The sequence below is a fragment of the Ursus maritimus genome, unplaced genomic scaffold (genome assembly GCF_017311325.1).
Source record: "Ursus maritimus isolate PB19 unplaced genomic scaffold, ASM1731132v1 scaffold_11, whole genome shotgun sequence".
NCBI lineage: Eukaryota > Metazoa > Chordata > Mammalia > Carnivora > Ursidae > Ursus > Ursus maritimus.
In genome coordinates, this window is record NW_024423453.1 from 33,142,870 (window position 1) to 33,157,252 (window position 14,383).

The 14,383-nt window shown below is 36.7% G+C and overlaps 1 protein-coding gene and 1 long non-coding RNA gene across 3 annotated transcripts in view; one reads left to right on the forward strand and one right to left on the reverse strand.

The window, feature by feature from the left end:
* The window catches only part of LOC103657980, a 172,985-nt gene extending 167,076 nt beyond the window's left edge, over window positions 1-5,909 (reverse strand). Inside the window, exon 1 of one of the 2 annotated variants that reach the window (XR_005833896.1) lies at window positions 5,801-5,909. This is a non-coding gene — a long non-coding RNA (uncharacterized LOC103657980). Of the gene's footprint in view, window positions 1-5,785 lie in introns of both variants that reach the window. The other variant, XR_005833895.1, reaches the window with a different exon arrangement.
* Window positions 5,910-6,238: 329 nt separating this feature from the next.
* The window catches only part of USP38 (ubiquitin specific peptidase 38), a 30,866-nt gene continuing 22,721 nt past the window's right edge, over window positions 6,239-14,383 (forward strand). Inside the window, exons 1-2 of the mRNA XM_008685433.2 lie at window positions 6,239-7,369; window positions 8,982-9,117. Of these exons, the coding sequence (XP_008683655.2) occupies window positions 6,688-7,369; window positions 8,982-9,117 (818 nt within the window). The 5' untranslated portion in view covers window positions 6,239-6,687. The remainder of the gene's footprint in view (window positions 7,370-8,981; window positions 9,118-14,383) is intronic.

Below are 14,383 nucleotides of genomic sequence, written 5' to 3' on the forward strand. Positions count from 1 at the left end.
AACTGCCAAATAATTTTCCAGAGTAGCTGAATGATTTCACATTCCTACCAGCATGTACGAGAGATCCAGTTTCTCTGCATCCTTGCCAGCATTAGTATAGTCACTATTTTTTACCTTAACTGTTCTAAGAGGTGTGTAATGATACCTCATGGTCTTAATTTGTATTTCCCTAGTGACTATACTGATGTTGAACATCTTTTCCTGTGCTTATTTGCTGTGTATACTCTTCAGTGCAATGTCATCATGTTTTTTGCTTTTTAATTGAATTGCTTAATTTTACTGCCCATTTTCTAAAAACCTTTTACTGTAGTAAAACATACATAAAACTTATTTTAACCATTTTTAAGTGTACAGTTCAATATTAGTACATGTTGTGAAATCATCACCACTATCCAATTCCAAATACTTTTATCCTCACAAACAGAAATTCTGTACCCATTAAGTGATAACTCCCAAGTTCTTCTTTTCCCTAACCTCTGGTAACTTCTATTCAACTGTCTCTAAATTTGATTTTTCTAGGTACCTCACGAAAGTGGAATCATAAAATTTTTGTTCTTTTATGTCTGGCTTATTTCACTTAGCTCATTGTTTTCAAGGTTGATCCATGTTGTAGTATTTCACTCCTTTTTAAGGCTGAATAATATTGTGTAGATATACCTTATTTTGTTTATCCACTCATCTATTAATGAATATTTAGGTTCTTTCCACCTTTTGGATGTTGTGAATAATGCTGCTATAAACACTGGTGTTCAACTATTTGTTTGAGTCTCTGCTTTCAATTCTTTTGGGCATATACCTATAAGTGGAATTGCTGGATTGGATCACATGGTAATTCTATGTTTAACCTGAGGAATCATCGTTTCCCACAGCAGCTACGCCATTTTACATTCTCATTAGCAATGCACAATTTCTACACATCCTCACCAACTCTGGTTATCCCCCCCTTTTTAAAATAATACCCATCCTAATGGGTATAAAGTGGTATCTCATTGTGGTTTTGATTTGCATCCCCCTACTGGCTAGTGATATTAAGCATCTTCTCATGTGCTTATTGGCCATTTGTATACCCATAATATCTTCTTTGGAGACATTTCTATTCATGTCCTTTGCCCATTTTTTTATTTGAGAGAGTGAGGACACAAGCGGGTGGGGGGGGGAGAGAGGAAGGGCAGAGGGAGCAGCAGACTCCCCTCTGAACAGGGAGCGCTGACATAGAACACACAGGGCTGAATCCCAGGACCCTGGGATCATGACCTGAGCTGAAGGCAGATATTTAACTGACTGAGTCACCTAGGTGCCCCTCCTTTGCCCATTTTTGAATTGGATTGTTTTGTTATTGTTGCGTTGGAGTTCTTTATATATTCTGTAATTACTCACTTATCAGATGTAAGCTTTGCAAATATTTTCTCCCATTCCATGTTTAGTCTTTTCACTCTCTTGATAGTGTCACTGGATACACAAAGGCCTTTTACTGTTGAATTCTCAGAGTTCTTTATTCTAAATATGTCTTTGTCAGATATCTGGTTTACAAATACTTTCTCCCAGTCTGTAGCTTGTTTTTTCATTCTCTTAACAGGGTCTTTCACTGGGGAAAAGTTTTTAAATATGATGAAGTCCAATTTATTGACTTGCTTTTAGTATAATGTCAAAGTACTCTTACCAAGCCCTAGGTCCCAAATATTTTTTCTATGTCTTCTTCTAAAAGTGTTATGATTTCGTTTTACATTTAAATCTATGATCCATTTTGAATTAATTTTTGTATAAGGTGTGAAGTTTAAGTCGAGGTTTTTTTCTTTGCCTATAAATATCCAATTGCTCCAGCACCATTTGTTGAAAAGGCTATCCTTTCTCCATTGAATGGCTGTTGCATCCTTGCGAAAATTCAGATGAGCATATTTGTGTGTGTGTATTTCTGGGTAGTCTAACCTGTTTCATTGATCTATGTGTCTATCCCTCTGCCAGTACCACACTGTGTTGATTACTGTAATATATAGTAAGTATTAAATTTGGGTAGAGTGATTCCTCCCACTTACTATTCCAGTTTGCCTTTCCATATAAATTTTAGAATACTCTTTTATCTACAAAAAAAAAATCTTGCTGGGATTATAATACAAATCATGTTAAACCTGTATGTCAGTTTGGGAATAATTAACATCTTTACTATGAGTTTCCCAATTCATGAAAACAATATGTATCTTCATATGTTTATATTTTCTTTGATTACTTTCCTAAGTGTTTTTTCATCTAAGTTTAAATCCTGCCCATGTTTTACAAGATTTATACCTAAGTTGTTTTGTAGTGATTGTAAACAGTATTACATTTTTTATTTTGGTTTCCATGTGTTCATTGTCAGTATATAAAAGTATAATTGAGTTTTGTCTATTATCTGGTATTCTGAGACCTTGCTGAACTCACTCACTTTTCTAGAAGTTATTTTGTTGATTTTTTGGAATTTTAAAAATAACTCCTTCATTTTGTTAAAAATAATAAAAAGTTCATTTGTTCAATAAATTATTAGATTGTTTGTGCCAGATACTGTTCTAACTACTAGAAATGGAGGTTACTAAGAAACAGGGTTGCTTGACCTCATGGAGCTTAGATTCTAGAGGAAAGAAGAGGACTGCAATCAATTAAATAACAAGTTAATTTCACATGATGGTTAAGTACTATAAAGAAATAAACATAGTAACATCATAGAGTGGTAGATAACCTAGAACTGACCCTATAAGGAAATGACTTCTGAGCAGACTTAAATTACAGTAGCCAGAGAAGAAAGTTTCAGTTAAGTACAAAAGCCCAAGACCTGAAAGAGTTTGACCTGAGGAAGAACAATCAGAAGGCCAGTGTGACTCACATAGTAAGGAGGCGAGTGGTAGGATAAGACTCAAGGGCTGCTTCATGTAAAGTCTTGCAGTTAATGGTAGGTACTTGAATTTCATCCAAATTAGATGGGAAGCACTGAAGGTTTTAAAACTAAGTTGTTAGGTCAGTTTGGTGTGTATTATTTAAATCATAAAAAATATTATCCCATCATACCAGTGATTGGTATATTTCTTTCCATCTTCCTACCATTTAAAAAATGTACATGAACATAAACTGCATAAAGTGATCATTAGTAATTAATCACAAGATGATTTATTAATCACAGCTCTAATTTACACAATGAGTTTGCTTTTGATTCTATAAGGAAATATAAATATCCTTGGTAAAGATAACTTCATAGAGTGCTGTTGCAGTTGGCCAACTCTAAACCACTGCCTTTGAAAATGTCTTTTCTCTTTGCCTATCACAAACATATAAACACACACACACTTTTCACCTAATAGCTATTTATTTAACTTCTCATGCTCTCATTACCTTATCTATAAAATGTAGCCACTAATGTCTACTTCCAAAGTCTAGTTTTGAGAACTAAGAATAAAGTATACTATATTGAGTCCAGACAAATAGAGGGTGTTTAATAAATGATAATTCCCTATCCTGAGCTTTTTCTCATTCACCTCCATCACTTAGCTCCTATTTCCAGATCTAAGACATTTATAAAACCATTTAATTCATAACTGGGGCCTCAGAGTAAATTTTTACACAAAATTTTAAAGCCTGTAGCAATAGCACTTACTAATTCAATGATTAGTGGCATAACACACTTCAACAAAGCCTTTTCATAGACTTTTGAAAATATTTTAAGATGTTGAACAAGAACATGGTACTGTATATAACTTTTAGTTGTGGGATAGAATCAATTATGTAAAGTCAGCCACTTTCAAATGAAATCTTAGAACAATAGAAGAGCATATTGTGTATATTTGTTTTTACCAATGACAATACAGGAAAACATTCTTTGAATATTTTAGCATAAAAACCTGCTAAATATTTTATTTCATGCATCTATCACTCAAGAAGTACTTTAAAAATACTGAGTCATGGTGCTTTTGGAAGCCTAATAGTATGAAACTATGTTATCTGTATTATGCAGACTGAGAACAACTGGCACTATATTCTCTCAGACATCTTATTTTACAACATTCAATTTCTCAAGACAGAATATTAACAGAAATGATTTAAGTTTTTAACTAACCAGTATTTTTTCCCTGCCTATTTTGGAGTAATTATTTCACTCCTGTTATTCAGCAATCTTCAATCATCTTCAATTGACTCCCTAGCAAATCCTCCACTAAGGCTAATTCGAAATCTCTGCTACCCCTCAAATCCACAGTCCTACTGTTCATTCCTCTTAATGTTTTACTTTCTACATTATTTTTGTCTTCCAGTATGGCACCATTCCCAGTAAAGTCCAACTTTTCTCTGTAGTTTTACCCTCTATGTATTTGAAAAGGAAAAGTTCCAAAGCTATTCCTGTGCTCTAGCATGATTGTCTTTTAGACTGATTGATTGCCTTATTTCTCTTTTATCTTCAAGTTCTTCCTACTAACTCAGTCTCAAATTTCCTCTGCTCGGCTCCTTTCTCATCTAAACTGCTATTCTTAATATTACCCTAATTGACATGTTAAATATATTGGTGTAATCATTTTGTAAATTGGTAAAAGCAAAAACGATATTTAGCAAAGTAAAAAACTTAGAATTTTGTTCATTTTTCTATTGGAAAATATTTCTATTGATTCTATTTCTGTTCTATCTTAAACCATTTCTTTTAAGTTTTGTCATTATTGGAGGCCATTTATAGCTAATTTCACAACTATCTTAGCCAAACCTGAACGGGGCTATAATTATGCAATTTTTTTTTTCCAATTTAAAGGCCTCTGATTATTCTTATTGTAAATCTTTGGAATTTACCTTAAAAGAGTACAAGCATGATGACTGCAGCTATTTATTGTAAACCATCTTCAATGTCAGCATGCACAGATACGGGCATACCTCAGAGATAGTGCAAGTTCAGTTCCAGACCACTGTAGTATGAAGTGTATATCACAAGAGTCAAAAGAATTCTGGGGATTTCCAGGGCATATAAAAGCTATATTTACACAATACTATAGTATAATATAGTGTGCAATAGCTTTATGTCTAAAAAAATACATACCTTAATTTTAAAATATTGTATTGCTAAAAAGTGCTAACCATCATCTGAGCTTCCAGTGAATCATAATCACTGCTCACAGATTACCATAAGTAATAATTTAAAAGTCTGAAATATTACAATAACCAAAATGTGACAGAGCCACGAAGTTAGCAAATACTGTTTGAAAAACAGAGCCAATAGTCTTGTCTAACACAGGGTTGCCACAAGCCTTCAATTTATAAATCAGTATCTGCAAAACATTACTCTAGTGCGTGAAGTGCAACAAAATGAGGAATTAAACACTGAAATTTTCACCTGGTTTTCTATTTTCAAAGTACTCTTTAATATGACATAGGCAAATATATACCTGTCTTTCATTCTTTTTCACCTGCCACTTTTCCCTTACTCTTCCACCATTTTTTGGACAGCTTTTAGTTTCTCAATATGCCCCAAAAGCTCACTAAAAAGATAGTTACTTAGAGGCTTCATAAAACAAATCTCCATCAATACTGACCCTCACTAAATGCACTCAGCTGCCAGTATGGTTCTTACTTTAATAACCACAACATAGAAGAAGGCACTCGCATTTCGGAGCCCTAGCTCATTTCTCAGTGAACGCGCCAAGACCGAAACCATTTCTCCTCAATCACAGTTTTGAGTTCTCTTCCTTAGTTTCTCCGCAAATGTTTTTCTCTCGTTTCCAAAACTTTCTCATTCACAAAATTTTACATAAATAGCACTTCCTCGGGCGTTCACGAGTAACCTGACCTGCACAGAACCTACAGAGGTCGAAAGGTGGGAATACTAAGGTCGGTGGCCACTTCCTCAACGTCCGCTCCCAGCCGGGCCGCCCAGAAAACCGCCTGTGACTCGACACACTCTCCCCAATGACGCGAGCGTCGCCGCACGACTCCACTGGAAGCGGCCGCGCCTGCGCAGCAGCGGCGGAGCGGAGCGGGGCGGGGAGGGGGCTAAAGCGTAGCCTCGAAAGTGGCCGCGAGGAGGGGAGAAGGGGGAGAGGGAGAGAGGTGGCTACCGAGGTGGAAGGGCGGAGGGGCGGAGGGCCCGAGGGCCCGAGGGCAGGAGGGCCGGAGGTCGGGCCTTTCAGAAGGGACCTCCGTCCTTCACTTCCTGTTTGCGGGAACTTCTGAATCCGGGTCAAGGGGGGTTCACCTCCTTATCTTCTCCGGAGCTGACCCGGCAGTTTCAGTGACAGCGGCTTCTGACTCCGTCCTGGGCTGGTTTCATGTTACGACCTGCTGAGTCCGGACGTCCACACCTGTCTTGGGACGCTAAGGCGCGCTTCCTTCACCTACTGGCTGGCAGCCACGGGCCTTGAGTGACCGCCGCCGCCGGGGGTCCTCGCCATCCCCTCCGCGCTGATGCTGAGAGGGAGCGCGGGCCCGGGGCGGCGGCGGAGTGCGAGCCTCTGGCTCCCTAGGCCCGCCGCGGGCGGTGCCGGTTCTTACGCTCCCCAGGCTTGCCACCTCCCGCCCGCGCTTGGATGGGCCCCTCTGCCCGATAAATGTGGCTGCTGAGACTGCGGTGGCGGTGGTCGGTCCCGCTGCTGCGCTCCAAGTTCACCTTTGCCGCGGGACTCTCCTGCCCCACGTCGGGACTGTTGCCCTCCACTCCTAACCCCCTGGCCCTGGCCTTGCAGTTTGGCGACAATGGACAAGATCCTGGAGGGCCTGGTGAGTTCTTCGCACCCACTGCCCCTAAAACGGGTGATTGTGCGGAAGGTGGTGGAATCGGCGGAGCACTGGCTAGACGAAGCGCAGTGTGAAGCCATGTTTGACCTGACCACCCGGCTCATCCTGGAGGGCCAAGACCCCTTTCAACGGCAGGTGGGGCACCAAGTGCTGGAGGCCTATGCACGATACCACCGGCCAGAGTTCGAGTCCTTCTTCAACAAGACATTCGTGTTGGGCCTCCTTCAGCAGGGCTACCACTCGCTGGACAGGAAGGACGTAGCCATTCTGGACTACATTCACAACGGCCTGAAGCTGATCATGAGCTGCCCATCCGTGCTGGACCTCTTCAGCCTGCTGCAAGTGGAGGTGCTACGCATGGTGTGTGAGAGGCCGGAGCCGCAGCTCTGCGCCCGATTGAGCGACCTCCTGACCGACTTCGTGCAGTGCATCCCCAAGGGGAAATTGTCCATCACCTTCTGTCAACAGCTTGTTCGAACAATAGGCCATTTCCAGTGCGTGTCTACCCAGGAGAAGGAGCTGCGGGAATATGTCTCTCAGGTGACAAAAGTGAGTAACTTGCTGCAGAACATCTGGAAGGCCGAGCCCTCCACACTCCTGCCTTCCCTGCAAGAAGTTTTTGCAAGCATTTCTTCCACAGGTAAGTGTCATTATATTCCAGAAAAATCTCTCTTGGAAATTCAGTATGTCTCTTAGACATACACCGTGTTTGCTTCTCTCTGCCCTGAAAACATTCTTAATGGAGAACAGATCTTAATACCCTCATCCAAAGTTTTATTCCCAACCACTTCCCAATTTAGGCTGCCACTTTGTACCTTTAAGAGAAAAAAAAGGCAATGTTCCTATTTTAAATGTTGAAAACACCGAGGTCTAAGACCTTTGGCACTAAATAAGTTGCTTAATTACCAAGCCTCTTGCTGAAGTTATGGAATGCTTTGAGGATGACAGCTACTAAATAAAGCTTCTATTCATTAGTGACTAATGATAGCATAATAATGTTTACCATATTATTATTGTACTGTGACTCTGTCATCTTGTCCTTACGAGTTTTTCCCGCTTTTTAATTTTCCCACTTTTTTATTCATGGGCTGTGTGATTTGTTTTATTACTGGATTATCACAGTTAACTGTGTAGTTTTTGAATATTGACATTTTTTTCTACAATAGTGTATGAGAGAGGGTACAGGTAGAAGAAGGGAAAGGAAAGATATGAGGACTTAAATAGGTGTTTTTGTGCCCAGTGTATAGCCCATGAACTACATCCTTAGAAAGCGGGAAGGAGTTAAGTGATAATTGGCAAGAAAATGCTTTCTCACTAGGGATTTTACCTTGCATTTACATTCCTTGTTTGGACGCGGAGCTTTCAGCTCTGTAAGTTGTAAAACAATAGACCCAAAACTGTGTTCGCTTCCTTCTCTATTTGGTACAGCCATTCTCCTTGGCTATTGTTTGAAATTGAACTTGTGAAGGAGGTGTCTTTTATCTTGGGAACCAGAAATAAGAGTAGAATTTTAACAAGCTCCATGTGTTCTGATGAATGAAATAAGTTTAGGAAAGAATTACCAACTATACATATGCAGTATCTGAGTTGACTATATATATGCAGTATCTGAGTTGTTTTATTTTTTTATTGTAATTTTTCTTGTATTCCCTGTATTGCTAGAACTGTTAGATTTCCCCAGAATTTTTCAACAGTAGCAGTAAAGCTGCATGCCTTGAATTTGCTTAATTACTCTATAGTTTAAGGTATAGTCCCCTCAAAATTTACCTTAATTTTTACTACTTTAAGAGATTTTTAAAAAATCTTCCTTAGAATAGTATAATGACTCCTGTAGTTAATAATTATAAGTTACTTTGGAAAGTCTAAAGTGGGAATTTAAATGATACCTTGAATTTCTTTTCTGACTACTGACTTACAAATGAATATTTTAACACAACAGTGACTTAATATTTAATAATGCAGGAAAATAAAGTAACTTATGGACTAAATATGGTGATAGTGAACAGTAGTTTTTATATTGCAGTAGTTCTCTCTATAATGAGCAGTCATTGCTACTCACCCTTCATCTCTCATTTCTGTAATTTAACATTCCTAGTACATTAGAGTCTACCCATGAGGTAGAGCATAACTGCTTCCTGAGTAACACCTTTGCTGCAAGTAAATTTTTTGTTTTTGTAAATTGTTGTTTCTCTCTAAATGCTTCACTTGAATCTTCTTGCCATATTCCTTTTTCTTTTTAATTAAAAAAATAGATACATCATTTGAACCTTCTGTAGCATTGGCAAGCCTTGTGCAGCATATTCCTCTTCAGATGATTACAGTTCTCATCAGGAGCCTAACTACGGACCCAAATGTAAAAGATGCAAGTATGACCCAAGCTCTTTGCAGGTACTTCTTCATGACACTGTAGATGGTGTTATTGATTTGGGAGGAGATGTTTTGTTGTATTTTGTGGGTAATGAAAAACTTAGATGTTTAAAACTGAAATCATAGAATGAAATACATATTCTCCAAATTAATTGGAATGATTTACCTTACTATATAGGTTTGACAGGCATCCCAGTAATTAAACATACATTTTCAGTTCAGCCTTCTTTAATTCCAAAAATATACACCTGTACACTTACTGTACAGTAAGAAGTTGGTTGGATTATCAATATATTTTTCTAATTTCCTTATTCATTATGGTTTCCTGCAACCTGTTTCTTCTCCCTGGGTTTTTTGGGTTTTGTTTTTTTTTAAGTTAGGTACATACTTTTACTTTCTCTTTCAGTCAGAATCTCTGGATAATACACTCTACCTTTGTCTGTTTAAAATATGTTTTTTCTTCCTTATTCAATAGATGATTTGGTAAAATGCAGAATTCTAATTTGATAGTCATTTTCACAGCATTTTGAAAATAGTACTGCATTGTCTTCTGGCATTTACTGTTGCTGATACAGAGTCTGCTGTCAATCCAATTGTCGTTCCTTTCTGAGTAGTTAGGCTTTTCTGGTAATGTTTATGGCTCTTTCTTCTTGATGTTTTCCATTTATTCTTATATTTCTAGGTATAAACCTAATATTATTTATCCTCAGCATTTTCATGCTTTTCTTAATTCATTTGTTCATTTATTCAAACCGTATTTACTGGACACTTACTTACCATGAGTGCTAGGCAGTGTTTCAAAACCTCCTTGAACAAATGGATAAAAAATCTGTCTTCATGGACTTACTTTCTAGATGGAGAGGAAGACAGTAAATTAGTAACATATCTCATTGATTCCAAGATGCATCCTGATTTCAGAGATATTAAAAAGAATAAAATACAGTCACTTGGTATTTCAGTTTAATTGGCATGACTTTTCCTGCCTTAGTGGTACATGAACTAATTATACATCCTAAAATTGATTTTGTTTTAGATTTTATTAAATATGATAATTAAAATTATTGTTTAGTATTTGAATAGTGATGAGTGTTTTGGGAAAAAAAGTAGATAGGAAGGACATAAAGTATGAGGGAGTGGTTTGCAATTTTAAATAAGAAGGGTTAGGAAGGCCTCAATGAGAACATGAAGATGAAGTAAAGACATAAAGGAAATGAGGGAGCAAAGCCTGTGGAGATCTACGGGGAAAACATCAATATTGTCTTACAACTCATTAATTTTTTCTTCAAAGATACCCATTTATAGAGCTTATTCCAGCTATTGAATTTCTTTATTTCAATGACTATTTTTCTAATGGAGTTTTTCCTCTCTGCCTATTTTTGTTTCACATCTGCCTGGGTTTTTTGTAGTTTTTTTTTTTTTTTATAGTATGCACAGACACGTGTATGTGTGTGTGTGTGTGTGTGTGAGAGAGAGAGAGAGACATCTAAATAGAATACAAGGATTTGGAACAAAGTGGTTTCTGTGTACCTGTTATAAAATTGTAGTCATGACGTATAAACTTAAGTATTTATGTTGGATTTTCAGAAAGCTACATGTATACAAATCTTACTATCTGTAACACAAACTTTGGGGACTTGGGTTTTTTCCACCTTTTCCCCCTTTTTGTTTAGTGTTTGAAAAGACCCTTCTAACTTTCCTTCTTTTTTCCTTGTGTTCTTAAATTTAACTGAGTCAATTTAGCTGTAACTATTACTTTCAATTTCTTGTTGCTCATTCTCTCAAACTTCCACAGATACATGAACATGCTTTGTATATTGCAGAGAAGTCTATATAAATATTGTTCCTGCTGTATTGCCTCTATCTCTGCTACTTTTAATTTATGTTGATCTCCTTGCCATATTTAGTTGTCTATATTTTTGTTTTCATCTTCTTGATATCTTTGTATTCATAGTTCTTAAAATTCTAGAAACGCTATGATACCATGTTGTTAGGATTTTCTTCATATTGTCTGTTCTTTTTATTTTTCCTTTTCCATTTATTCTTACCACTTTATCAGTTCTCTTCTATATATGGTTGATTTCCAAGTTTTTATATAAAGTTCTCATTGTTCATTTACTTTTAATTTTAAGAAACACTCTTTATCAGGGCACCTGGGTGGCTTAGTCAGTTGAGCCTCTGACTCTTGATCTCAGCTCAGGTCTTGATCTCAGCGTTGTGAGTTCAAGCCCCTACTTAAAAAAAGAAAGAAAGAAAAAAAAAAAAGAAAGACTCCTATCTCATCCATCTCTCCATAGAGAAATTTCTTCTATATCCTGTTTAGCAGTAACACTCCTTTATCAGTGTGACCTCAACAACACTAAAATTTCTTTCTCTTTGAGATATATTTATCATAAATTATGTTGTCCTCTAAATAAAATAGGAAGATTCAGAGAATTACAGATGTCATAGCTAAAAGTGAAATTAGAAATCAGTTTATCACCTTCATTCCCTAAGTAATGATATCTAACATTTTTCATTACATGCCATAAATCATTGCAGCAGAGTCTTCTAGTTGGTCTTTTTGCCAGCAGTGACTTATACTTCTCTCTCATTCCCTAAGTCATCCTGATGTATTCAGTTTTCCCTTCTAATCAACAAACTGCAGTGACATCCACCTCTTACTAAATCAAGTGCAAATTCCAATTCTTGGCATTTAGCACTCTCCATCTTAATTTTTCAGCCTTTTCAAAACATACATGGTATCCAGCTTCTGAATTTGTTTTGTTTTTAAAATATATTTGGTAATTAATTTTTGCCTACTTGTTTCTATGGGAAGTTGTGATCCAGTTTTTGTATTGCATTTCTAATTTATCCTACATGATCCTATTTAACCCATAGTCTATCTGGAGTAATTATTCTTACATTGCAAATGTAACTGAACAGGATAGCAGTGTTTATTTTTATCATACTGCCACCCTCTACTTCCCCATAGTCTATATTTCCCCACACATAGCACTTACCATCCTTGAACTGTTATTTTCTGTAATCTAAAGAAATGCAAATACCATACCAGGAACAGATAAATAACATTAAAGTATGAAATTGGCGAGATGTAACTGAAATAATAAGGAATGGGGTACACAGGCACCTTCTAAAAGAGAATGCTGATCCTCAACTCCAGTTTTCTTGTTGCCACAACGAAATTTGAATTCAGTGTTGCTGATCTGATTTTTCAAAAGAAGCCTGTGATCCAGTTTTTTATGTGACATTTCCCAGTTTTTTAAACAGTGGAACAAGGTTAACTGAGGCTGGATCTAGCCATGAAGGTGCCATCTAAAAGTGAAAATTGGTTTTATTCTCTACAAATTAAAAATAAATCTATTTTTTGTCTTTTGTAATATTGTCAATTTTAATGTTAAGATTTCAAGTTGCATTTTTTTGCAGCTTGAATGGTTTCATTTATTCAACAAATTTGAACTCCTTCTCAGTGCCAATGCACTATGCTAAATACTGGGGATCCACAGATTAAAGATTTTAAAAAAACAACAAGATCACTGTTCTTAAGCTCATGGTCTAATGGAGGAAAGAAGTTCTCAAAATACATAAATTACAACTATAGTTAAATGTTCTTTAAATAGTAAGAAATTAACTCAATATATCAGGGTTAAGTGTTCTTAAAATTCATGTAGTAACCAATACATGGTGGACAAGATTAGTGTAGTTAACCATAAGAATAACTCATCCTACAATGCGAAGGCCTGAAGGTATTTGGGCGTATGCAAGACCAATGAAATTGAAGCAGAACTGGAATATAATGGAAGTGTAGCTAAAAGCACTGCATTTATTCACCAGCAGAGCTTAGTTCAAACACCAGTACTGCTGTTTATTAATTGTGTAACTGTTGACAAATTTCCTAACTTTCCTAACTTTCCCTAACTTTTCTTACCAGTTTGAAAGCAGAAATTGTAACTCTTATGTTTTTAGCACTTAACAGAGTAACTTACATTATAGGCACTCAAATATTTGTTGAGTGAATGGCTTCTAATTCATGTTACTTCTGGCTTGAAGTTTCTTTAGAATGGTCAGGAGATTGGGTACCTATGGAATAAGGGAAAGAGTGAAGGCTTTTGAGATGGGAAGGAGAGGAAAAAGCTGATTGGGTGATTAGGTATAATGAAGAACCATGGCCAATGGAATTTTCTACTCTGCTCCTAGACCTGGGCTGTGGCCCAGGGCCCCATGTTCTGGAGAGCCCAGTTTCCTTCTACTCTGACAGTACCATTCCCCACAGGGCAAAGTCCACAGAAGACTTAATGGCACTTTTTTTCTTCTTTAATTGAACAATATCTCGGATCTTCCTGTGTTAGATCCCCACAGAGAGATTCATATGGATCCATCTCATTCTTTAAAACTCTACATAATGTTCCATAGTATGTTTAACCATTCCCTTATTGATGGACATTTAGATTGCTTGCATTTTTCCATATCCTAAATACAGTGCTACAGTGAACTTACTCTATACACAAATGCAAGTGTCTCTCTATTCCCTATGTGTAGAGTAGCTACAAACTTTTATGAAAATCAGCTTAACAACAGTTAGAATGTGTGAAACAGCTGTCAGAGGCTATTTTAATGATTTGTAACCATTATTGTGTGAAGAAGATGGCCAGAAAATCAAGAAGGGAAATAAAATGTGTGTAGGNNNAACATAAGGAACATACAGATAACTTGTAGTTAACATGCATTTGGACTTTGGGCCACTTTTAACATCTGATGGAACATTTTAATCTTAAGAGCAGAACCTTTTAAAAAAGATAACACTCCAGTGTTAATGTAGATAGTTATAGCTATTGTGAAAATAACTCTCAATTTTGAAGTCAATTTTTTTAACATGTTAGTTGCTCTTTGGTCATGTGCTTTTGTACTTAGTATTTATGTTTGACATTTTGTGCAATTATTTATTTATTTATTTATTTATTTATTTATTGCCACATACGTTGATATTTGGTAGAAGAAAGGCATTCACAATGAGTATTCCCAGTGTCATACATTAATTCATGTAGTCTTCAAATCAGCCCTATAAGATAAACATGTTTATCTATAATCTACAGATGAGGAAACTGAGACACAGAGGTTGAATAACTTACATAGGTGTTAGGGCCCCCCAACTTAGAAATGGTAAGTTGAAGATTTTGAAACCAGATCACTCTGATTTTAAAAAAACTTGTTTTTTCCACTACTATTTTCTTAATTATGTAATCCCCAAAACTGGATTATTGGATCAAATAATATGAACATTTGACCCAAA